At 58.4% G+C, this 23,463-nt stretch overlaps 1 protein-coding gene across 3 annotated transcripts; it reads left to right on the top strand.

Moving 5' to 3' along the window:
• Positions 1 to 216: 216 nt before the first annotated feature.
• Positions 217 to 23,426, top strand: TUBGCP6 (tubulin gamma complex component 6). Of its 3 annotated transcripts, none has more exons than XM_068969861.1 (25): positions 217 to 1,102; positions 2,353 to 2,516; positions 5,592 to 5,802; positions 13,560 to 13,733; positions 14,721 to 14,842; positions 15,556 to 15,634; positions 15,716 to 15,825; positions 15,956 to 16,047; positions 16,139 to 16,278; positions 17,175 to 17,324; positions 17,835 to 17,916; positions 18,000 to 18,088; positions 18,169 to 18,284; positions 19,358 to 19,496; positions 19,803 to 19,904; positions 20,064 to 21,144; positions 21,274 to 21,320; positions 21,465 to 21,600; positions 21,685 to 21,853; positions 21,936 to 22,077; positions 22,165 to 22,359; positions 22,435 to 22,567; positions 22,647 to 22,860; positions 22,977 to 23,128; positions 23,223 to 23,426. In XM_068969861.1, exons 1-25 carry the CDS (start codon positions 362 to 364, stop codon positions 23,312 to 23,314), a joined length of 4,872 nt encoding a protein of 1,623 aa, XP_068825962.1. In that variant the 5' UTR covers positions 217 to 361; the 3' UTR covers positions 23,315 to 23,426. The 3 variants fall into 3 exon arrangements, 2 of the variants coding, with proteins under 2 accessions (XP_068825962.1, XP_068825961.1); XM_068969860.1 differs by having other exon boundaries at positions 22,929 to 23,128; XR_011144814.1 differs by lacking the exons at positions 22,977 to 23,128; positions 23,223 to 23,426 and having other exon boundaries at positions 22,165 to 22,352; positions 22,647 to 22,774.
• Positions 23,427 to 23,463: the final 37 nt, after the last annotated feature.

Raw genomic sequence — 23,463 nt, 5'->3', positions numbered from 1 at the left:
AGTTTCCCTACCGGCGGGGATGAGGACCCAGGCCGGAAGTGCTGGTGGACGGGGCCGCCAGGCTCCGCCCCTGCGCGCGGGCCGCCCGGCGCCCCCCTCCCCCGGGTGACGCAGTTCCGGCGCGCTCGCGCCTGCTATCCGGCTAGTCGCGCGGCGGTGACGCGTTTGCGGCGCCGCCGCGCGCGCCCTTCTCCGGCTGAGGGGACCCTGAGAAGGCGGGTCAGGCCGCGCGCGCCTTCCTCCGGCTGAGGGAGCCGGGCCCGCTCTCCGTCCTCTGCGGCGCCTCTGCAGGTCGTCGCTTTTCCGGGGCCCCGAGAAGGCGAGTCCGGCCGCGCGCGAGGCACTGTCGTGAGGCGGAGGCATGGCCAGCGTCCCGCAGCTGGTGGATGACCTGTGTGAGGTCCTCCTGCCGGCCGCCAAGGCTCCCTCGGGCCCGCGCCGCTGGAGCCGCGGGAAGGCCAAGCGGGGCCTCAAGAGGGTGGCTTATGACGCCCTGTTCACGGGCCTGTTTCAGGAGGAGGGTCGCGGGCTGCAGCCCGGCCTCCCGAGGCTGCCGGTGAGGAACAGGATCCTCATGCTGTCCTTCGACCTGCGGGTGGGCGGCCTGGGCGCCGAGGCCGACCGCCTGGAGGAGCTGGTGCAGGGGCTGGAGGCCGCGCCGCGCCAGCCGCTGGCGGAGCTGGGCGCGGTCCTGGAGCTGCTGGTGCGGCTGGCGGGCAGCGGGCCCCCGCGAGTGCGGCGGCGCCGGCGGGGCGTCTTCCTGCACAGCCGGCCGGTCGGGAGAGCCCTTCCCTACGGCGGCTACGACTGCGCTGACTTGAGCGAGTTGGAGGCGGACGTGCGGTCGCTCATCTCCGGAGAGGAGTCTCTGTGCCGAGACCTGGTCCGCAAGACGCGGCAGGTGATGGAGGCGGCACCGGGCACAGGACTGCCCGCCGTCGGGCTCTTTTCGTACGGCGACCCCTGCGGGGACAGGTTTGAAAGGGACACCCGCGTCTCGCTCTTCGGAGCCCTGGTGCACAGCCGCACGGCCGACCTGGACGTCCGCTTGGACCTGCCCCCGGTGCCGGACAGCGCAGACCTCTCCGGACTGGCCATCAAGGTAGAGTGTTTGCTTCCTGTCTGCGGCTCCTCGGGCTTGGGAAGCGCCTCGTTTGACCCTCCTTCAACTGGGGCAAAGGGAGGACAGCCCGAGTCCAGCAGTGGCGGTTGAGCTTTGGGGTGGGGCTGCTGGTGCGGATTCCCAGCGGCCCCCTCTCCGCAGGCCCGAGTCACATGCCAGTGTTTTCTTGTATTTGCCATTCAGTCATTTCCCCTGCCTTCCAGTTGATGTTTAAATTCCCTGGTGGCTCAGAGGGTAGAGAATCCACCTGCAGTGCAGGAGACCCGGCTTCAATCCCTGTGTCGGAAGATCCCGCCGGAGAAGTATCCCACTCCAGTATTCTTGCCTGGAGAATTCTATGGACAGAGGAGGGCTACAGCCCTTGGGGTTGCAAAGAGTCAGAGGTGGCCGAGCACAGCATGCTTGCTAAGTCACTTCAGTCCTGTCCAATTCTTTGCAACCCCTTTGGATTGTAGCCCACCAGGCTCCTCTGTCCATGGAATTCTCCAGGCAAGAATACTGGAGTGGGTAGCCATTCCCTTCTCCAAGGAATCCTCCCGACCTGGGGGTTGAACCCTCATAGCTTACTTCGGGACTGGCAGGCTGGTTCTACAGCATAGCGCGCAAAATGAAGTAAGTCTGATTCCTCCCTGTGTACTCAAGTACTCAGTAGCCATAGGTGCCAAAAGTCATTTCTCCTGGCTATTTGCGCAGTGTTATGTGCTTTTTTCTGGATGGAGTGGGACTTTTCAGACCTTGTTAACCGCCCTTTGCCTTTGCCTTTTGTAGCTTTGCTGAAAGGATGTGGTGCTATTGTTCAGTTGTTCCTTTAGTGGGAGACATTTACAGTCTCCAACCATAATGCTGTGGCAAGCGCCCTGGGAGAAGCGAATTTTTTCTGTGTCTATGTGATTTTTTTTTTTTATGCTGGGTTCCCCAAAATGGAATTTCCGGATCAGAGACATGTTATGGAAAATGTCATTGTAAGTTATGTTGAGGCTCATAAGCCTCAATAAGCTTGTGTGAACTTGGAAATTGATAATGAATAAATTTAATTTCTTAAATGACTCACTGGGGGCAAAAGCATGGTGTAGTAACTTGTGTGCTTGAGAAAAAGAGAAGAAATGTTCTGCCGGATCTTTCCCATAGAGTGAACGGGAGTATGTGGAAGGGTTCCTGGAACTCTTCTCACACTGGGGTGGAATCCAAACACCATGCCGCAGGTGAAGTCCTTTTCTCACGGGCTCCAGGTCCCTCCGAGCGTGGATCAGTCGGAAGATGAAGGGTTCCAGTCAGCATCCAATCTGACTCCTGACTCCCAGTCTGAGCCGGGCGTGACGCCAGACATTGACCTGTGGGACGCTGTACTCACCTACGAGGCCAGCAAGCGGAGATGCTGGGAGCAAGTTGGATGGTTTGTGAGCTTTTGCCCTAAATGCGAACCTTGTCTCTCCCCTGCCCTCTAATGTGGCCTTTACTCAGCCCATATTGGGGACTTGGAAGTTTCAGTCAAGCTGTGTGCAAGTTGTCTGCCCTGAGAGTTGAGAGAACCACCAGGAGAAACCTAGAGAAGTTTGCACTGAGCCAGTAACGGCTGCGGCTCACATCCTTGCCATGGCGGCTCCTGGTCGAGGTGGCAGGCTCTGTGGTTGGTGCCAGGCACGGGGTGCTGCTGAGGGAGTGCTTCTCACACCTGGGAGGCCTGAGGGTGGTGCTCCCCTGAGGGAAGCCTGTCATCACAGTGTTCCCTGATGGGTGCTCTGATGCCGGGTCTTTCAGCCCATGGCGTGCTGGCATCTCAACGCCTCCCAGAGTGGGGGTAGAGGACCCATCTCCCACGTTTGGGCACCTGTTCTCTGCTGACAGGTCTGTGGGATGCCAGCGTGGGGAGCACTGAGGGAGAGAGGCGGGGTCTGCAGGGAGCCGAGTGCCTTCCGTCGCAGCCTTGGCTCCTGCGGGGCCGCCCCGGGGCGAGCATGTGCTCGGGGTGTTGTGTGGGCCCTGCTCCTGCTGGAGGGGCTTTCCTGGCGTGCGCATCTTCCCCCAGGCGGGGCCCGCTCCCGCTCCCGCGCACCGCCGGCACTGGTGGCTGTCTAGTCCTGCAGGAGCGCCTTTGCCCTGTGACTTCCTGTTTGGTCTGTACCTGTCTTGTGTGTACAGAGCAGACCTCACCACCTGCTGCCTGCGAAGCCCTCGCAAGTTTGCACACTGGCCATCAAGCAGCACTGCTTTCTTTTGTGAATGCTCACTAGTGGATTCCTCTGCCAGTTCCCGATTTTCTTGGCTCAGTTTCTCAGATCACTCTTTAGTAGGGGACATGATTGCTCAGCTGGTCAATGTTCTTGTCCCCTTTTGTGAATGTACTTAATCTCTTCAGTGTCCCCCTGAAGCAGAACTGACCCCACAGCTCCAGAGTGAGGACTGATTCTTGGTGTCCCTTCAAGGAAGATGGTGGCCAGTATGTTAGCCTGTGCCCCCACAGGAGACACTGGCCACCCCGCAGCTCTCCCACTGCCTCTTCTGATGTAACCGGATGCCCCTGCCCCTGAAGCCCGTTGCTCAAGTTCGTTTGGAGAATGTTGGGAATCTGTTGCAGTTGGATCCCAGCCACTTGCTAGTTTCTTGCCAGGAACTCTGACAAATGGGCAGTCAAAGCTTCCTTGGCAGCCACAGCCCTTGATTGTGAACTCTGACCTTGCCTGAGGCCCCCCAGAGGACCCCCGCCCCGGTGCTTCACCCTGCCAGCCAGCTTGGGTCCCCCTGTTGCTGGCACCTCAGCCCCTGTCACCCTTTCTGGGGAAGTGGTCTTGTGATGTTCAGGACCAGGTTCTCCTTGGGGACGAGTGTGAATGTGGTGTTTCCTTCCCGGGTCCTCGTCTTTCAGCTCTCAGTGACCCCGGGAGAGTGGCCAGAGGCCGATGCCTGCGTGGGCACTGGGGTGGCACCCGCAGCACTGGAGCCTCAGGGTCCCTGGAGCTCCAGAGGCTCCTCTTCCCCTCCAGCTCTCCGTGCCCCGAGGAGCGCGGCTGCTGTCGTGGCCTGGCTGGCCCCCCCGCTGATCTGGACACTTAGGACTGGCCCGCCTGCTTTTCCTGCCTGCCGGGCCATCCTCCGCTTGGCCAGCGCCGCCTTCAAGGGATGGCGATTGGAGAGCGCTGTTCCACCCGCCACCCCTCAGCCCTGCCCACTGGGACTAGCCACGGGCCCCTGCCCTCACCCTGTGCTGAGCCCAGAGCACCTGGCCCCTTTCTCCTCCCTTCTCTAGGCTTCCATGCAGGCCGCTCCCACTCCCGGGGACACTGCTCTGGGCGTGGCCTTGCTCCCCTGGCCTTCCTGACCAGCATCTCCGTTCCCTGGGTCCCTTCAGGGCCCCTGTCCTTGGCGGCACATCACGCCTCCTCGCAGCCTGTGTCTCGTAGCGGCGCCGGCCCTGTGAGGCTGGGCTCGTCCGCCTGACTGCTCTGGCCCTGCTCTTGCTGAATGCGGGAAAGGGCGCCTTATGGTGCACTGTCCATCAAGGAGCATTTTTGGTCTTAGCAAGTTCTAAGATTTTTCCTGGGCTCCTTTTATTAAGAATCTACTTCCAGTGGGCTTTAAAAAGCAGCTGTTTCAGGCTTTCAGGAGTTGGTGCTTTCCAAAGGAGTGTCTAATAAATGGTGCTGTCTCTTTGGCCCCTCTTGAACAGTGTGACCAGGCTGCTAAACCCTGTTCTTGAACTTCCTGCAGAACCCCCGTAGGCAGAGGCCCTAGGGCAGGCGTGTGCCTCTTTTCTCCTAGAATTTCAGGGAACTTTTGGCTCTGTACGATCTTTGTGCTTTCTTGGGCAGAGGGTGATGACGTCCTATGACATGAAGTCTAGCATCTTAATCCTTTTGACGTTTCCATCAGTGGCGTTAAGCACATCCATGTTAGGTGACCATCAGCACCATCCTCTCCAGAACTTTTTCATCCTCCCAAACTGAGACTGTCTCCATCACACCCTCACTCTCCACACTGTCCTCCCGCCCTGGGCCTCCACATCTCCTTTCTGGGTCTGTGACTTTGGGGACCCCACAGGAGTGGGGTCATGCAGCACTTGTCCAGGTGCATGACTGGGTAATCACTCAGCCGTACGCCCTCAGGGTTCCTCCGTGTTGCAGCATCTGTCAGAATTCCTTCCTCCTGAAGGCTGGGTTAATGTTCCTCTGCGTGGACAGACCAGGTCTTTATCCAGTCCTCTGCTGACGGACACTTGTGCGGTTGTGACTGTGCTGCTCCGGGCCCGGGTGTTGTTTCCCACGTAGAGGTCATCGCAGGCGAGAGGACTGCCATGTGCCCCGTGGGTGCGGGCTGGGTGGGGACACTTCCTTCGCAGTGCTGTCTGATGGGCCTGCTGACCGCAGACGGGGGCAGTGGAGAGTCTCATCTGGCCTTAGGCACCTCACGCCATTGAGTTGCTCTTTGTCCTGCCCTCTGCTCACCTAAGCTCGCTGCTGCTCTGTCCCCACAGCCCCCCTGGCCACCGCGAGGAGCCCTACCTCACTGAGGCGGGCAGGGACGCCTTTGACAGGTTCTGCCGGCTCCGCCAAGGGGAGCTGCAGGTGCTGGGCGGGAGCCTCCTGCAGGCCCCGCAGCCCGTCCTAGTGAAGGAGTGCGAGCTGGTGAAGGACGCGCTCAACGTCCTGATCGGAGTCGTGTCCGCCACGTTCTCCCTCTGCCAGGTAAGGAGGCGAGGTGTGGCCAGGAAGCCGTCTTGGCAGCCTCCCTGGGGATGGTCTTCTTGTTTCAGTTTGAAACTGGTTTCCCCACATGAATGGGATCACGAAGTGTTTGTCCTTTGTGTCTGACTTACTTCATTCAGCATAATGAGCTCAAGGTTCAATCATGGTGTAGCCTGTGTTAGAATTTCCTTCCTTTTTAAGGCTAGAAAGTATTCTACATGTATGTCGTTGTTGAGTCACGCAGTCACGCCCGGCTGTTTGCGACCCCATGGACTGCAGCCTTCCAGGCTTCCCTGCCCTTCACTGTCTCCCATTGTCTGCTCAGATTCATGTCCGTTGACCCAGGGATGCCATCCAGCCACCTCATCCTCTGCCGCCCTCTTCTGCTTGTACTCTGTCTCTCCCAGCACCAGGGTCTTTTCCAGTGAGTCACTCTTCACATCAGTGGCCAAAGGATTGGAGCTTCGGCTTCAGCATCAGTCCTTCCAATGAATGTCCAGGGTTGATTTCCTTTAGGATGGACTGGTTGGATCGCCTTGCTGCCCAACGGACTCGCGAGTCTTCTCCAGCACCACAGTTTGAAGGCATCAGTTCTTTGGCCCTCAGCCTTTTTTACTGTCCCGCTCCTATATCCATCCATGACTGATGGAAAAACCATAGCTCTGACTCTTCGGACCTTTGTAGGCAAAACGATGTCCCTGCTTTTTAATACACTGACTAGGTGTGTCATAGCTTTCCTTCCAAGGAGTAAGCGTCTTTTAATTTCATGACTGCAGTCACCATCTGCAGCAATCTTGGAGCCCAAAAAAATAAAGTCTGTCACTGCTTCCACTTTTTCTGCCCCTATTTGCCATGAAGTGATGCCATAATCTTAGTTTTTTTTAATGTTCAGTTTTAAGCCAAGTTTTAACTTTTTCACACTCATCAAGAGGCTCTTTCTGCCATTAGAATGGTATCATCTGCATATATGAGGTTGTTGATATTTCTCCCGGCAGTCATGATTCCAGCTTGTGCTTCATCCAGCCTGGCATTTTGCACGATGTACTCTGCATACAAGTTAAGTAATCAGGGTGACAATATACAGCCTTGACGTACTCCTTTCCTGGTTTTGAACCAGTCTGTTTTTCCATGTCTGGCTCTAACTGCTGCTTCTTGACCTGCACACAGGTTTCTCAGGAGGCAGGTCAGGTGGTCTGGTATTCCCACCTCTTTAGGAATTTTCCACAGTTTGTTAATGATCCACATAGTCAGGCTTTAGCCTAGTCAACGAAGCAGAAGGAGATGTTTTTCTGGAACTTTCTTGCTTTTCTATGATCCAGTGTATGTTGGTGATTTGCTCTCTGGTTCCTCCCCCTTTTCTAAACCCAGCTTGTACATCTGGAAGTTCTCCGTTCACGTATGTCTGAAGCCTCACTTGAAGGATTTTATGCATAACCTTACCAGCATGCAAAGTTAGCACAATTATACGGCGGTTTGAACATTCTTTGGCATTGCCCTTCTTTGGAATTAGAGTGAAAACTGACCTTTTCCCGTCCTGTGGCCACTGCTGAGTTTTCCTAATTTGTTGACATATTGAGTGCAGTACTTTAACAGCATCATCTTTTAAGATTTGAAACAGCTCAGCCGGAATTTTGTTACCTCCAATAGCTTTGTTTGTAGTGATGCTTCCTAAGGCCCACTTGACTTCAGGCTCCAAGATGTCAGACTCTCGGTGAGTGACCACACCATTGTGGTTATCTGGGTCATTAAGACCTTTTTTTGTACAGTTCTTTAGTGTATTCTTGCCACCTCTTTTTAATCTCATCTGCTTCTGTTAGGTCTTTGCCCTTCTGTCCTTAATCGTGCCCATGCTTGCATGAAATGTTCACTTGACATCTCCAGTTTTCTTGAGGAGATCTCTAGTCTTTCCTATTCTGTTGTTTTCCTCTGCTTCTTTGCACTGTTCATTTAAGAAACCGCTCTTATCTCTGCTCACTGTTCCCTGGAACTCGGCATTCAGTTGGGTGTGTCTCTGCCTCTCTCCCGTGCTACGTGTATAAAGACCGCAGTTTGTTAGCTATTTATCAGCCGATGGACGCTTGGGCGGATCTCAGCTGCTGACGGTTTGAACAGTGCTGTTGTGAACATGGGTGCATTTGCTTCTTCAGGGTATATTCCTGGGAGTGGACTTGCCGGGTCCTGTGGTGATTGTTTGGTTTGATTATTTGGCTGCACCAGGTCTGTGGTGGCACACGGGATCTTTAATTGTGGCATGCAGGGCCTTTTTAGTTGCAGCCTGTGGGATCTAGTTCCCTGACCAGGGAGCGAACCCGGGCCCCCTGCATTGTCGTGCCCCAGTAATTCTGCTCACTTTCGGAGCAGCCAGCGAACTGTTTCTCGCCTTGGCTGTGCCCTTTTCCGCTCCCTCCAGCAGTGTGTGTTACTCAGGGGCTCCGGTTTGCTACATCCTTACCAGTACTCGCTCTCCCCCCACTCCTTTCTTGGTAAATAATAGCTGTCCCAGTGGGTGTGAAGTGGCGTCTCATTATAGTTTTTTTCCCTAAAATCCAAATGCTTAAGTTTTCTATTTTTTAATTGGAGGATAATTGCTTTTTGGTGTTGTGTTGGTTTCTGCCGTACAACAATGAGAATCAGTCATGACTATATGTATGTATATATATGTGTATATACATGTATATGTGTGTGTGTGTATATATCTATATATGTATTGGAGAAGGCAGTGGCAACCCACTCCAGTGTTCTTGCCTGGAGAATCCCAGGGGCAGGGGAGCCTGGTGGGCTGCCGTCTATCGGGTTGCACAGAGTCGGACACGACTGAAGCGGCTTGGTGGCAGCAGCATGTGTACGTGTATATGTATATCCCCCCCCATGGAGTCTCCCTCCCACCGCTTGCCCTCACTTCTCCCCCGACTCAGGCTGTCACAGAGCGCCAGGCTGGGCTCCGTGTGTAACATGGCAGCGTCCCACTGTCCTGTCCTGCGTGCTCAGTCATGTCTGACTCTCTGAGACGCCGTGGCTGTAACCTCCCAGGCTCCACTGTCCATGGGGTTTCCCAGGCAAGAACAGCGGAGGGGGTTGCCATTTGCTACTCCAGGGGATCTTCCTGACCCAGGGATTGAACCCGCATCTCTGGCATCTGCTGCACTGGCAGGTGAACTCTTCACCAGTAATGCCGCCCACTGGATAGCTGTTTATACTGGTAGTGTACACTGGCAGGTGAACTCTTCACCAGTAACGCCGCCCACTGGATAGCTGTTTATACTGGTAGTGTATCTGTGTCTCATTGTAATTTGGATTTCCATTTCCATCATGGGCACTGCTCCTGAGCACTTCTTCACTGGCACATCCCTTTCGGAAGACAGGCTGTTAGTTTTCGTCCTTCGCCTCTTGTTTTGGTCAGAGAACGGAAGCGTGCTCCCCACTGTTCTGGATGCTGGCAGCGCGAGTGCGGCGCCCACAGTGAGCGCCTCAGCCTGCAGACTGCTGCCTCCTGCTGTGCCCTCACCGCCCTTGCCCCTTGTTGAGTTGGGCCCTTGAGTGGTAGGAGTTCTTGATGCATTCTGCATATTAATCCCTTACCAGATATATGATTTGCAAATGTTTTCTCTCATTCTGTAGGTTGTCTTTTCACACTCTTGATAGTATCCTTTGAAGTACAAAGTTTAATTTTGGTGAAGTCCAGGTTACTTTCTTCCTTTTGTTCCTATACTTTTGGTGTCATATCTAAGAAATCACCAAACCCAAGGCCTCTGTGTTTCCACCCAAGAGTGGCACAGTGCTAGCTCTGTTCTTTCTAAATAGTTTCGTGTCTTCGTTTCTCCTGGCTGCACTGGGTCCTCATGGCTCTGCTCGGGCTCTCCCTGGCTGCAGCGAGCAGGGCCTCCTCTTCACTGTGGTGCTCAGGCTCCTCGGTGCGGCGGCCTCTCTCGTTGCAGAGCGTGGGCTGTAGGCGCTTTAATCTTTTGCGTGCGGATATTCTGTTTGCCCAGCGCCCTTTGTTGAAAAGGCCCTTCTCTCTGCACTGTGTGCTCTCGATACCCTGACGCATCACTGACCACGTGTGACTGTCTGTTTCTGGGCTCTGCTCTCTCCATTGATCTTCATGTTTGTCCTGATCCCACTCCTATGATGTGTTTTGGTGGCCACACCCCTCATCTTGCAGGATCTCTGTTCCCTGACCAGGGATTGATTCCCGTCCACGGCAGTGAAATCTGGAATCTAACCACTAGGCAACCAGGGACGTCCCCCAGTTCTACATTGTTTTGATGACTAAAACTTTGTAGGAAGTTTTGACCTTGGGAGGTATGAGTTCTCCACCATTTTTTTTTTTTTAAAGATTGTTGTGGTTATTTGGGGCCCTTTGCAATTCATTCCAATTCCAAACAAAGGCAATGCAAAAGAATGCTCAAACTACCGCACAACTGCACTCATCTCACATGCTAGTAAAGTAATGCTCAAAATTCTCCAAGCCAGACTTCAGCAATGAAGAGCTGGTTCGTCAGTGAACCGTGAACTCCCTGATGTTCAAGATGGTTTTAGAAAAGGCAGAGGAACCAGAGATCAAATTGCCAACATCCGCTGGATCATGGAAAAAGCAAGAGAGTTCCAGAAAAACATCTATTTCTGCTTTATTGACTATGCCAAAGCCTTTGACTCTGTGGATCACAATCAACTGTGGACAATTCTGAAAGAGATGGGAATACCAGACCACCTGACCTGCCTCTTGAGAAGCCTGTATGCAGGTCAGGAAGCAACAGTTAGAACTGGACATGGAACAACAGACTGGTTCCAAATGGGAAAAGGAGTACGTCAAGGCTGTATATTGTCCCCCTGCTTATTTAACTTCTATGCAGAGTACATCATGAGGAATGCTGGACTGGAAGAAACACAAGCTGGAATCAAGATTGCCGGGAGAAATATCAATAACCTCAGATATGCAGATGACACCACCCTTATGGCAGAAAGTGAAGAGGAACTAAAAAGCCTCTTGAGGAAAGTGAAAGAGGAGAGTAAAAAAGTTGGCTTAAAGCTCAACATTCAGAAAACGAAGATCATGGCATCTGGTCCCATCACTTCATGGGAAATAGATGGAGAAACAGTGGAAACAGTGTCAGACTATTTTTCTGGGCTCCAAAATCACTGCAGATGGTGACTGCAGCCATGAAATTAAAAGATGCTTACTCCTTGGAAGAAAAGTGATGAGTAACCTAAATAGTATATTCAAAAGCAGAGACATTACTTTGCCGACTAAGGTCCGTCTAGTCACAGCTATGGTTTTTCCAGTGGTCATGTACGGATGCGAGAGTTGGACTGTGAAGAAAGCTGAGCACCAAAGAATTGATGCTTTTGAACTGTGGTGTTGGAGAAGACTCTTGAGCATCCCTTGGACTGCAAGGAGATCCAACCAGTCCATTCTGAAGGAGATCAACCCTGGGATTTCTTTGGAAGGAATGATGCTAAAGCTGAAACTCCAGTACTTTGGACACTTCATGTGAAGAGTTGACTCATTGGAAAAGACTCTGATGCTGGGAGGGATTGGGGGCAGGGGGAGAAGGGGACGACAGAGGATGAGATGGCTGGGTGGCATCACGGACTCGATGGACGTGAGTCTGAGTGAATTCCGGGAGATGGTGATGGACAGGGAGGCCTGGCGTGCTGCGATTCATGGGGTCGCAAAGAGTCGGACACGACTGAGCAACTGAACTGAACTGAACTGATGGATTTTAGGATGAGTTTTTCTATTTCTGCTAAAAGCATCGTTGGGATAATGATATGGGTGGCACTGAATCCACAGGTTGCTTTGGGTGAATCGTTATTTCAATATCTTTTTTATCTGTCTGGCTGTATTGAGTGTTAGTTGCAGCATGGCGGGTCTTTGTTACAGCTTGTGGGGTCTTTCATTTCTGCTAGTGGGCTTCGTTGCCCATGGCATGGGGGATCTTAGTTCCTGGACCAGGGATTGAACCTGTGCCCCCTGCAGTGAAAGCATGGAGTGCTGGGGAGTCCCTGGGTGTATTATCCAGACATTATTAGATACTCCAGTTCATGAACATAGGATATCTTTGCATATATTTAGGTCTTTAATTTCTCTCAGCAGTGTTTTCTAGTTTTCACTTTAACAAGTCTTTTGCCTCCTCAGTTAGGTTTACTCTAGTACTTTATTCTTATATTGCACTTGTAAATGGAATTATTTCTTACTTTCCTTTTTTGGATTGTTCATTGCAAGTGTATGGAAATACAAATGATTTTTGTATGTTGATTTTGTATCCTGGTACTTTGCCAAATTCGTTTAACAGCTCTAACACGTTTTGTGGACTCTTTAGCATTTTCTGAATATGAGATCATGTCCCCTGCAAACAGGTCATTTTACTTCTGCCTTTCCAGTCTGCATATTAACATTTCTCCTTGCCTAACTGCTGTGTCTGGGACTTCAGTGTTACACTGAAGTGGTGAAAGCACGCGTCCTTGCCTTGTTCCTCCTCATCACTGAGAGAAGCTTTCCGTCTCTCCTGAGTGTAATGCGAGCTGTGGAGTTTTCACACACAGTCTTTATCCCGTTGAGCCACTTCCATTCTTTTCCTAGTTTTTTGAGTGCTTTTAATTGTGAAAAGGTATTGTTCAGGTGCTCAGTCATATCTGACTCTTTGCAACCTCGTGGACTGCAGCATCCCAGGCTTCCCTGTCCTTCACCATCTCCGGCAGCTTGCGAAAACTCATGTCCATTGAGTCAGTGATGCCATCCAACCATCTCCTCCTCTGTCGTCCCCTTCTTCTCTTGCCTTCAGTCCTTCCCAGCATCAGGATCTTTTCTAGTAAGTCGACTCTTTGTATCAGGTGACCAAAGTATTGGAGCTTCAGCTTCAGCATCAGTCCTTCCAGTGAGTATTCAGGATGGATTTCCTTTAGGATGGAGTTGACTTCTGTCAAATGCTGATTTTGCATCAGCTGACATGGTCATATGTATGATTTTTCCCTCATTCTATTAATGTATATTACATTGATTTTTGTATGCTGAGCTACCCTTGCATTCCTGAGATAAAACCCACTTGGTCATAGTGTATTATCCTTTAACATGCTGCTAGATTCAGTTTGTTAATACCTTCTCAAAGATTGTTGTGTCTGTGTTCATAAGGGATGTTGGACTGTAGTCTTCTCCTTGTAATGTCTGTATGTTGCTTTGGCATCAGAACAATACTGGCCTCTTAGAATTAGGAAGTATTCCTCCTCTTTAAGTTTTGGAAGAGTTTAATAACAATTGGTGTTCTTTTTTAAAAATTTACTTATTTGGTGCCCTGGGTCTTGGTTGTAGCACGCAGAATCTTTGATCTTAGTTTCGGCATGTGGGATCTAGTTTCCTGACCAGGAATCGAACCCAGGCTCCCTGCATTGGGAGTGAGGAGTCTTAGCCACTGAACCACCAGAGACATCCCAACAACTGGTGTTCTTTAATGGGTAGAATTTACCAGTGAAGCCATCTGGCGTTGGACTTCTCTTTTTTGGGTTTTTGTTTCTTTAGATCTTTAAGTTCACGTGACATCGACGTTTACCATATTAACCTGTGGGAGCTGTCATGTCCTGTCAGTGGCAGCCTGCTGGCAGAAGGCTTTCTGTCTCCTGTGCCCTCTCTGTGTGTCTGGGTTTGGGGCTCCCGGTCTAGGGGTGCTCGGGGCAGTGCCAAGGTTGGGTGCCTGGGTGCAATGGGAGGCAGCACCACCCTGAGTGCCCCACCCCAGGGACTTCCCTTTTGTCCCTTCCAGCCAGCTCAGACCTTCACGGTGAAGCGGGGCGTCCATGTCTCAGGAGCGTCCCCCGAGAGCATCAGCAGCCTCCTCTCCGAGGTGGCCGAGTGCGGGACGCACTACGCGCGCCTCAGCCACTTCTCCCTGCAGCCCGCGCTGGACTCCTCCTGCAGCAAGGGCCTCGTGTTCCAGGTGCGGCCCCGCCTCACGCTGCTGCGGGTCCCCGGGTGCTGTACGCAGGCCTGCCCCAGGGCCTCTGCGCCAGGCCGCACTCTCCTCAGTGACGTCAGAGTCTGTCAGTTGCCCTTTGGGAATGGTGGCCGGGGACCACATCTTTCCTGGCCCATCACTGCATGGAAACCTGGGAGGGTGTGTTGGGGCCGTGAGAGCGTGGGAGGCAGCTGTGGCTAGTGCTGGGGGCCGGGGGCCGGGGGCAGGCCAGTGGTGTGGAGGGAGCACGTGCTGCCTGGTCCCCGCCGGGCCCCTGGTGCGGGACTGAGCCAGGTCTGCCTGAAAGCCTTGTCGTCAGTGCAAACGCTGGGCAGGTCCCCAGGACAGTGGGCAGCTGTGTGGGGGGCTGTGCAGCCTGAGAGAGAGCGCAGGCACCGGGCCAGGCCCTTTGCACTCGGGCATCGCAGCAGGGCTTCTGGGGTGATGTGACGAGGTTCGGGTTCTAGGATGGGCCAGAGCGGGGCTGGGAAGGCAGAGGAAAACCCAGACAGGACTACTGTGTTGACTGGGATGGAGGGCAGGGCAGCGGTCTCCTGGGTGCCTGACGTTTGCGCTGGAGCGCTCCGGCAGACCTCCTGGAAGTATGTGAGCCGCGCTGGGGCCATGCTCCTGGGCACCACCCCGGATACCAGTGTCCTTGGGACCCCAGTGGCCTGAGTGGCCAGAGACCCTCTGGGGCTTGGCGTCTGTGCACACAGCCCAGCTGCCTGGCATCTGCAAGGTCCAGATTCCTGGTGCAGCTGGCCTGGGGGGCTTACAGTGGGCTCGGGCTTCTGGCCGGGCTGGGTGTCTGCATGTGACCCGTACATGCCCATTCCTTGGGAAACGGAGTCCCAGGCTTGGGGGTGGAGGCCCAACTTTTTCCCACACCCAGGTATTTCTCTGGTTCTGAGCTTGGTGGCCATGTCCCTGTGCCTGGCCGCCCTCCTTCTAGCCCCTGCCCCACAGGCCTTCACCAGCGGCCTGAGGCGGTACCTGCAGTACTACCGCGCTTGCGTGCTCTCCACCCCGCCCACCCTGAGCCTCCTGACCATCGGCTTTCTCTTCAAGAAGCTGGGACGGCAGCTCAGGTAAGCCTCGGCGTGCGACTTGGTGGCTGGTGAGGCAGGCATGGGCCATGCTGGGTGGTGGGCGGCCTTCTGGTTGGCGTCTGGATGGCCCTTGACCAAGCTGAGTTCATGAGGTGCCCACCAGCAGGCCCAGCCCAGGATCAGGCTCCTACCCGACAGGCACACAGGGGCCCTACAGACAGACCTGGCACCTGCGCTCAGGAGCTGGCCAGTGAACATGGGCAGAGTGCCATCTGGAGAAGGCAGAGTGGAGGGCTAGGGGTTGGGGGGTGGGTTCAGTGGAGAGGAGTTCCTGCAGGCTGAGGGGAGGAGTGTGGAGGCCCCAGGGCTGGAGAAGGGGCGTGAGGGGGAGGCTGAGCCTGGAGGGGTCTGGAGGGCGTGATGGGAGCATAGCCTGGAGTGGGGTAGCGAGGCAGGGGGCCCAAGGGGACTTGGTAGCCGTCGAGGATGGCGGAGGAGGTGACCTGGGGGAGGCGGTGGGTGCAGGAGGGGCTCTTAGGGGTGAGCAGCAGGAGCAGGGGAGGGCCGTGGACTCAGAGTCTCGGCCAGACCTGGGAAGGAGGTGGGGCTGCATGGGGTTCCTGGGAGGGGCCTGACAGGCAGCTCAAAGCTGAGCTTCTTGAGGTGCAGGCGGTTTTAAAGCCGGACTATGCGGACAGGCAGGGGAGGGCCTGGGTCTTCTGCCCACCTGGTCTCCCCGCCTCTGTGTGCAGGTACCTGGCTGAGCTCTGTGGCGTTGGTGCCATGCTCCAAGGCTCCGGTGGCGGAGAGCCCAGGGCTGCCTTCCCCACGGTGAGGGCTGGCGGGCTCCGGGGCGGGCAGGGCCCCCCCCTGCTGCGTGTGGCGTGGCTGAGCCCCCCTTGCTGTCTGCAGGGTGTGAGGCTGCTCTCCTACCTCTACCAGGAGGCCCTGGACAACTGCAGCAACGAGCACTACCCAGTCCTGCTGTCTCTGCTCAAGACCAGCTGCGAGCCCTACACGCGGTGGGGCGGGGCGGGAGCGGGGCAGGCTCTGGGGGGGTGGGCTTGGACTGCAGCCCCCCACTCCCAGGGCGGAGCTCTCTACCCTGTTGATGTCCTGCGCAGCTCACCCCCCCTTTCCACACGCGTGCAGGTTCATCCACGACTGGGTCTACAGTGGGGTCTTCAGAGATGTTTATGGCGAGTTCATGATCCAGGTGAACCACGAGTACTTGGGCTTCAGAGGTAGGTGGGGGCTGCTGCTGGGCGGGGACACTGCTGTCGGCCGGGTCAGGGCCGCACTGGTCGCAGGCCTGAGCGGCCGTCCCACGTGCAGACAGGTTTTACTGGACCCACGGCTACGTGCTCATTTCCAAAGAGGCGGAGGACTGCGTCCCCATGTTCCTGAGCCACATTGCCCATGATGTGTACGTCTGTGGGAAGACCATCAATCTGCTGAAGCTCTGCTGCCCCCAGGTGAGGGGCAGAGCGGCCGGCCTCCGCCAGCCCCACGCTGCCTGCCCATCTGCCCTCAGCCCAGGTCCATAGTGTTCCAGCTCAGGTTGGGTGACCTCAACCTCAGTCCCCTTGAGAGTTTCATGAGCGGCTCTGTTGAGTTTCTAGTGCCCCTTCAAAGATGGGAGGAGAGCTGAAGGCCTTTCAGAGGCCAAAGGGGCAGTGGGCTCCTCCTGCTCCCCCACCTTGGAAACTGTCCCAGAGGGATGGGAAGGGCTGTGTTGGCAGGAGGATGGACCCAGGGGTCATGTGAGGGGTCCCAGGGCTTGGCCGTGCCCTGGAGCAGAGGCCTGAGCTGGTGTCCATGCAGCCAAGGCTCCTGGAAGATGGCCAGTGGCAGTGGGTGGGATGGGCGGCCCCTGCAGGAGGTGCTCTCTGGTGTCCGGCCAGGCTGGCGGGTGTGGACTGGGGGTCCTGGCAGTGCGACAGCCAGGTGCAGGCCAGAGCGGGGGCAGCGGCCGGCCGAGTGCAGGGCTGAGAGGAGCAGGCTGGAGCGGCCAGGATGGGCTCAGGGCTGCTGAGGGGGCTACAGTATCCATGAGCCCCCAGGAGCTGCCCAGGTGTTGGCTGTGGGGGGCGGGGCTATATGTGGGCGGGGCTGACCTCAGGGAGGCCCTGTGGGTGTGTCTGGGCCTTCCCACCTTTTCCTGGAGCCTTACTTGTGGGAGCCAGGCCTGGCCTCTGCTGCAGGGCGGCCTGGCCCTGGGCGGAGACCCACACCTGCTGTTCTGGAGCCGTGGAGGGTGTCAGCGGGGCGCACAGCACTCCTGAGGCAGGCTGTCCACATGGGTCGCCAGCAGGAGGCGAGGCGGGCTGTGTCCGCGAGCCCCTGGGCTCACGCGCCGCCCCCCACCCAGCACTACCTCTGCTGCTCGGATGTCCCGGTCCCGCGCATCTCCGTGGTCTTCTCCCTCGAGGAGCTGAAGGACATCGAGAAGGACTGCGCCACCTACGTGGGCCGCATGGAGAGGGTGGCGCGCCACAGCTCGGTCAGCAAGGAGGAAAAGGTGAGGGCACCACAGCCTGGCCTTCCCTGGCACCCCCCTCCTCTCCTCCCGGGGTGGGCTGGGCGCTAGGCAGCCCCACCCTGGCTGGGCTGTGGCTCCTGGCCTTAGTGGCTCCCTTGAGCCCCCGTCCTGCTCAGAAGGGTCAGGTGCACTGAGGCCCGAGCTTTGAGGGTCCTGTGTCCTGGGGAGGGGTTGATGCACAGTCTTGGCACCTGTGGGCAGCAGGAAGCTGTGGGCAGGGCAGACCTCTGAGAACCAGTCGGGTGGAGGGGCGAACCCTGGGGGTGCAGGGGGCTGGCCTCTGTGGGAGGGCCAGGGTGGGCATGAAGGCTGGGGTCTTGGCCCCGGATCGCTCTGAGAGAAGGTGTCACCTGCCTGGGGACCAGCTTCACTGCCTTGCAGGACGGGCACTGCACCCCCAGACCCGGTCTGAGCAGACCCCTCTCCCTGACTGTCCCAGGCGTGGGGGGTGAAAGGTCAGACGCATCAGTCACTGGTGGTCTTTTTCAGGAATTACGGATGGAAATGGCAAAGCAAGAATTAATTGTCCAGGCCCGGGAGGCGGCGTCCAGGGTCCTGCAGGCACTCAGCGGTGCGTGTGGCTCACCTGCCCCTCCATGTCGAGGAGCCTCCTGCGGGGGCTCCTCACCACGGACCCTGGCTGTCTTGTTCCAGATCGGCAAATGTCAGAGCGGATGGTCTCGGACGCCCGGAAGCGAGAGCAGTTCCAGAGGCTGAAGGAGCAGTTTGTGAAGGACCAGGAGGTGGGGGGGCTGGCCCGGGGCAGGGGGGTGGGCTTGAGGGGTCGGCTTCACTAGCAGGGCGCCTGTGGGGTGTTCTGCAGCGACGCCGGGCAGCCAGGCAGGAGGAGCTGGACGAGGACTTCAGCTATGCCCGCGAGCTCCGGGACCGGGAGAGGAGGCTGAGGGCCCTGGAGGAGCAGCTGGAGAGGAAGGCCAGGTGGGTGGCTGGGGGCACCATGGCCGTGCCGGCTCAGCCTTCTGGAAGTCGTGGCTGGTTCGGCCTTTGTGATGGTCGGTTGCCTTTTTGTCAGTACCCGGGCACCTTTCAGGCAGGGAGCAGTGGCGGTCTGAGCTCGCTCTTCTTGCAGTCGCTGTCTGTGGACTGGGGTCCAGGCTCGGTCCACGCTGTGCTCGCATCCTGTCTCTCTGTTTCCTTGAAGTTAAACTGCCTGTTTCTTAAATCTGCCTTTAAACCTGTTAGCAGCCTGACTGACAGACAGGGATTAACCCAGCACGGCGTCCGGGAGCATCTTGTGCTCTGGCGTGCCTCCTCCCTCCCTGCATTTCCTGAGCTGCCAGCACAGCTGGCGCCTCAGAAGGAGCCCCGCTCTTTCCTCGGCCGGTCAGTGGTCCTGACCCTGAGGCTGTTCACGGAGCGCGACAGAGCCAGTCAGTGCTGAGTGCACGCATGTCCGTGTGCATCCGTGCTGACTCGAGTATGTACACACGCGTGCATGATTGACGTTGTTCTCTCATTTACATTTGGAGGAAACGAGCTGTGGAGGGAGTGTCCCTGGCCTGTGGCAGCCGAATTAGACAGGGCCAGGCTGGGCTTGCGACCAGCTCCGTGTTGGTGAGAGAGCCAGCATCACTGGCTGTGACGTGGCCAGCTTGGAATTAAGTGAGGCGTTCCCACTGCCTCGTGCCGTTGGCATCACCTCTTGAGCTGGCGCGGCAGTGTGAGAACCACCTTCAGGGAGGAGCGAGGCCACGCCTCAGAGGGTTCGGGCCCCCGGCCTGCACTGCTCACTGTGCTTCAGGCTGTGGGGGAGCTCGTCTGGGGCTCACTTTCAGTGACTGCACTGTGCCTGCCCGCCAGGGGCTCCCATCTGGGGGGAGAGGCAGAAAGACCTGCCCAGTGAGGCCCTGCAGGTGTTGTGGGGGCTCCAAGGGGCCAGCTGCCCACCTAGGAAAGGTGCTCGGGGGTAGGCTTCCCATAGGGGGCCCCCGCACGGGGCACTGGCTGGACAGTGGGGTGACTGGTGGCCCATGCTGTCTGGGTGGCTGCAGGCAGGCGCTGGTGGATCATTACAGCAAGTTGTCTGCAGAGGCAGCTCGTCGGGAGCAGAGGGCACTGTGGAAGGTCCGGAGGCACCGGCTGGCCAGCGCGCGGCTTCGTTTTCTCCTGGAAGATGAGAAGCACATTCAGGTGTTGCCACTCGTCACCCAGGAGCTCTTCTCTGGGCTCTTAGGGACTCAGGAGCCCTGAAGTCACACACAGACCCACTGCGTGCCCACTGCGGGGTTTGGGTAACGCTGTCACTAGGTGCCCAGAGGGGCATGACCAGGAGAGGCTGGGCTGCCCTCAGGTGACATGGGCGGTGCCACATGCCAGCCAGGCTCTGGGCAGCTGCTGCGGAGCCCCGCTGCATCGGTGCGCCTGCAGGCGTGGTGCTGGGGCTGGGGCTCTCACCCCCCAAAGCTGCCTCTTCACGTTCTGCTGGTTCCATTTCAGGGGATGATAGAGGCTGTGGCTGAGGGGAGGCCCCTACAGCAGCCGGCCGCGCTCCCTGGTGCCTGCTCCCAGACAAGTGCCCACTCATGGGCAGGGGACCAGGTAGGACCCAGGCCATGGAGGGTGGGCTCTGAGTTGGCTGCCCTAGGCCTGGCATGTGTCCCCACTGTCCTGTTTCATGGGCTTGAGTGTTGGGTACAGAACTGAACCTGGGGGACAGAAGCAGACACCAGGGGGAACCCATGTGCGTTTGTGTTTCAGGCTTCCTTTCTGGGCCCTGTGCCCTGCGACAGAGGCGGCAGCTGTGACCCCGGGCGAGAGGAGCCGCGGGAGGCGGCCCCGGCTGGCCCTCATGGGCAGAGTGTGCTCACGCTGCAGCCTCTCGAGTCTCCAGGAGCCGAGGCCTATCGCGCAGCGCCCGGGGCAGGCTTGCTGTGGGGGCAGGCAGAGGAGCCGGGGCCATTCTCCGTGGGCCTCAGCCTCCGAGACTTCCTGCCCGCGGCCCAGGGGGCTGAGCCTGGGATCGGCGGCGCAGCCCCCGTCCTGGAGGAGGCGCTGCAGACCATCGGCTCCAACCTGCCTCCCATGGCTCCGTCCACAGCAGTGGACTTGGCGCCTGTTGGGCCACAGGAGTATGACTTCAGAACCATCCTGAGGCCCGCTGTGGCCGCCCCAGGTTCCTCAGGGGCGCTCCAGACTGCAGGAGGCAGCCCGGGCAGCAGGGGGCAGCAGCCGCAGGAGGACACTCAGGTGCCGCTGGACACGTGTGGCCCTGACCCCCCACAGCACCCCTCCCCCCAGGAGGAGGTGGCAGAGCCTGGTGTTCCCAGAGGGGTCTGTGCTCCTGGAATGACCCCCTCCCGGCCACGGTGGAAAGTCCATGGACACGTGTCTGACGCCAGCATCAGGGTGGGGGAGAATGTGTGGGACGTGGCCCCCTCTCGACCACGGTGGAATGTCCACGGACATGTGTCTGACGCCAGCATCAGGGTGGGGGAGAATGTGTGGGACGTGGCCCCCTCCCGGCCACGGTGGAATGTTCACGGACACGTGTCTCAGTCCAGTGTGATGCTGGGGGTGCTCTCAGGGGAAGCCGAGCCCAATTTGTCCAGGCCCCCATTGGGCCCGCCTGACCCTGGGCCCCAGTTGGGCCTCAGCTTGGGAGCCCAGGGACTTGCCCAGGAACACATGCCACGGCTGCCTGCAGAGACAGCCTCAGGCAGCTCCAGCGCACAGGTGGCCGGACCAGGCCCTGGCCACGGGGAGGAGGGTGGCCCCCAGGCTTCACTGTCTGCTGAGGCTGAACCTGCTGCTCTGGGAGACAGCACCCCGGAGGAGCCAGGTCAGTGGGACCCAGAGCTGTCCTGCCCCTGGGGGCGTCTGTGAGCCCAGGACGGGGAGGACCGGTGTGGGGGGGGGGGGGCGGGTGTTTGGCCCTGACCCTCTCTCCTGCCCCGTTTCTTCTGCTCAGGCCTGGGGATGAGCGAGGACTCCAGGGACCTCTCTCCCGGCTCACAGGTCAGGGGTTGGGGGGTGTGCTGGGCCTTTTGTGGGCAGGCACAGCTCTGTCCTGGGACTGGGCAGGGCGGGTGCGGTCTGCCTCCTGGTCCCTCCTCTCAGATGAGGGAAGGAGGCGGGTCCCTCGAGGCTGGGTTATCTTAGGAGGATGCAGATGTCCAGAGCAGCCCAGACCCTGGCGAGGCGGCAGCCCAGCTCTGGGACCGGGAACAGGCCTACCTGGCGGGCCTGGCGGGGCACTACCGCCTGGAGCAGTACCCGGACAGCTACGAGGCCATGTGTGAGTGGGCCCGCCACGGTGGGCAGGCAGGAGGCAGCCTGGCCCCATGTTCCTGGCGCGTAACTGCAGTCTGTCACCCCGCAGCGGAGCCTCCCGTGGCCCGCCTCCTGCACCACGGGCTTCCCCGAGCCTTCGCCCTCCCCGAGGACGCCCGGGTCCCGTCAGATGCAGACGAGAGCGCCGTGCAGCTGAGCGAGCTGCTGCCGCTGCCCGTGCTCATGAAGCACTCTGTTACCGCCCCGCTAGCTGCCCAGTGAGCACCGCCTGACCCTCTGCTCCCTCCCCGGCCCGGCTCCGCCCCCCGACAGTCAGTAACTCCAGGCCCCTCCCGCCAGCGTCTCCCTGGTGAACAAGGCCGTGGTCGACTACTTCTTCGTGGAGCTGAACCTCGGGGCACACTTCGAGGCGCTAAGGCACTTCCTGCTGATGGAGGACGGGGAGTTCGCCCAGTCCCTCAGCGACCTGCTCTTTGAGAAGGTGAGCTCGGGCGGGCCAGGCGCCAGAGGGGCGGCGGGCAGGCTCTGGACGCTTTGGGACGCTGTGTCCTGTGTCCTGTCCCTGCAGCTTGGGGCAGGCCAGACGCCCGGGGAGCTTCTCAGCCCCCTGGTGCTCAACTCGGTGCTGAGCAAGGCCCTGCAATACAGCCTGCACGGCGACAGCCCGCACGCCGCCAACCTCTCCTTCGCCCTCAAGTTCTTGCCCGAGACGTTCGCCCCCAACGCCCCGGACGTGCTGAGCTGCCTGGAGCTCAGGTACAAGGTCAGCAGCGCCCCCTGGCGCGGGCGGTGGGGGTGGTCCCGGGACGCAGCTGTACTGAGCCGGCCTCCCTGGCAGGTCGACTGGCCTCTCAACATCGTGGTCACCGAGGGCTGCCTGAGCAGGTACGGCGGCATCTTCTCCTTCCTGCTGCAGCTGAAGCTCATGATGTGGACGCTCAAGGATGTCTGCTTCCACCTCAAGCGCACAGGTGAGCCTGGGGGGCCCGAGGGGCCCGCTGCGCCCACGGCGGCACTCACCCCTACCCTCCCCGCACCCTCCCCCCCCAGCGCGGGTGAGCCAGGCGGCCGGCTCGGCGCAGTTCCGCCAGCTGCAGCTTTTCAAGCACGAGATGCAGCACTTCGTCAAGGTCACCCAGGGCTACATCGCCAACCAGATCCTGCACGTCAGCTGGTGCGAGTTCCAGGCCAGGCTGGCCTCGGTGGGCGACCTGGAGGAGATACAGCGCGCCCACGCCGAGTACCTGCACAAGGCGGTCTTCAGGTGAGCTGCGGCCTGCCCCCGCGCGGCCCTGGCTCGGGCGCACCCACCGCAGCCCCCGCCTCCCCCAGGGGCCTGCTGACGGAGAAGGCGGCGCCGGTCATGAACGTCATCCACAGCGTCTTCAGCCTGGTCCTCAAGTTCCGCAGCCAGCTCATCTCCCAGCCCTGGGGCCCGGCCGGCGGCCCGCGCGGCCCCGAGCACCCCAACTTTGCCCTCATGCAGCAGTCCTACAGCGCCTTCAAGTACTACTCCCGCTTCCTCTTCAAAGGTGACCCCCCCCCGGGGCGGGGGCGGGGGCGGGGGCGGGGGCGGGGCTACGCCGCTCACTGAACCCGCCCCTTCCCCCGCCCCGCTCCTCACAGTGGTGAGCAAGCTGGTGAACCGCGGCTACCAGCCCCACCTGGAGGACTTCCTGCTGCGCATCAACTTCAACAACTACTACCAGGACGCCTGAGCCCCGGCTCGGCCGCAATAAACGTGTGCCCGCCCTCCAGCCTCTGTCTCCGGGGCGGGCGGGGGCGGAGCAACCACGCGGGGCCACTGACGAGGCTGCCGGTTTATTGGGGGGCCGGGCCCCACCCCCACCCCCGCCAGGTGGGTGGG

Source organism: Capricornis sumatraensis, chromosome 4, assembly GCF_032405125.1.
Source record: "Capricornis sumatraensis isolate serow.1 chromosome 4, serow.2, whole genome shotgun sequence".
NCBI lineage: Eukaryota > Metazoa > Chordata > Mammalia > Artiodactyla > Bovidae > Capricornis > Capricornis sumatraensis.
The sequence above is the reverse complement of the archived record's forward strand: the minus strand, read 5'-3'. Positions and strand labels throughout refer to the sequence as shown.

What these genes read in the sequence shown, in the direction of transcription:
- TUBGCP6 (XM_068969860.1), top strand. Translation starts at nt 362, where the DNA reads ATGGCCAGCGTCCCGCAGCTGGTGGATGACCTGTGTGAGGTCCTCCTG. An exon ending in GCCTGGAGCTCAGGTACAAG is followed by an intron (nt 22,360 to 22,434) that starts GTCAGCAGCGCC and finishes CCTCCCTGGCAG; the next exon opens with GTCGACTGGCCTCTCAACAT. An exon ending in CTTCCACCTCAAGCGCACAG is followed by an intron (nt 22,568 to 22,646) that starts GTGAGCCTGGGG and finishes CTCCCCCCCCAG; the next exon opens with CGCGGGTGAGCCAGGCGGCC.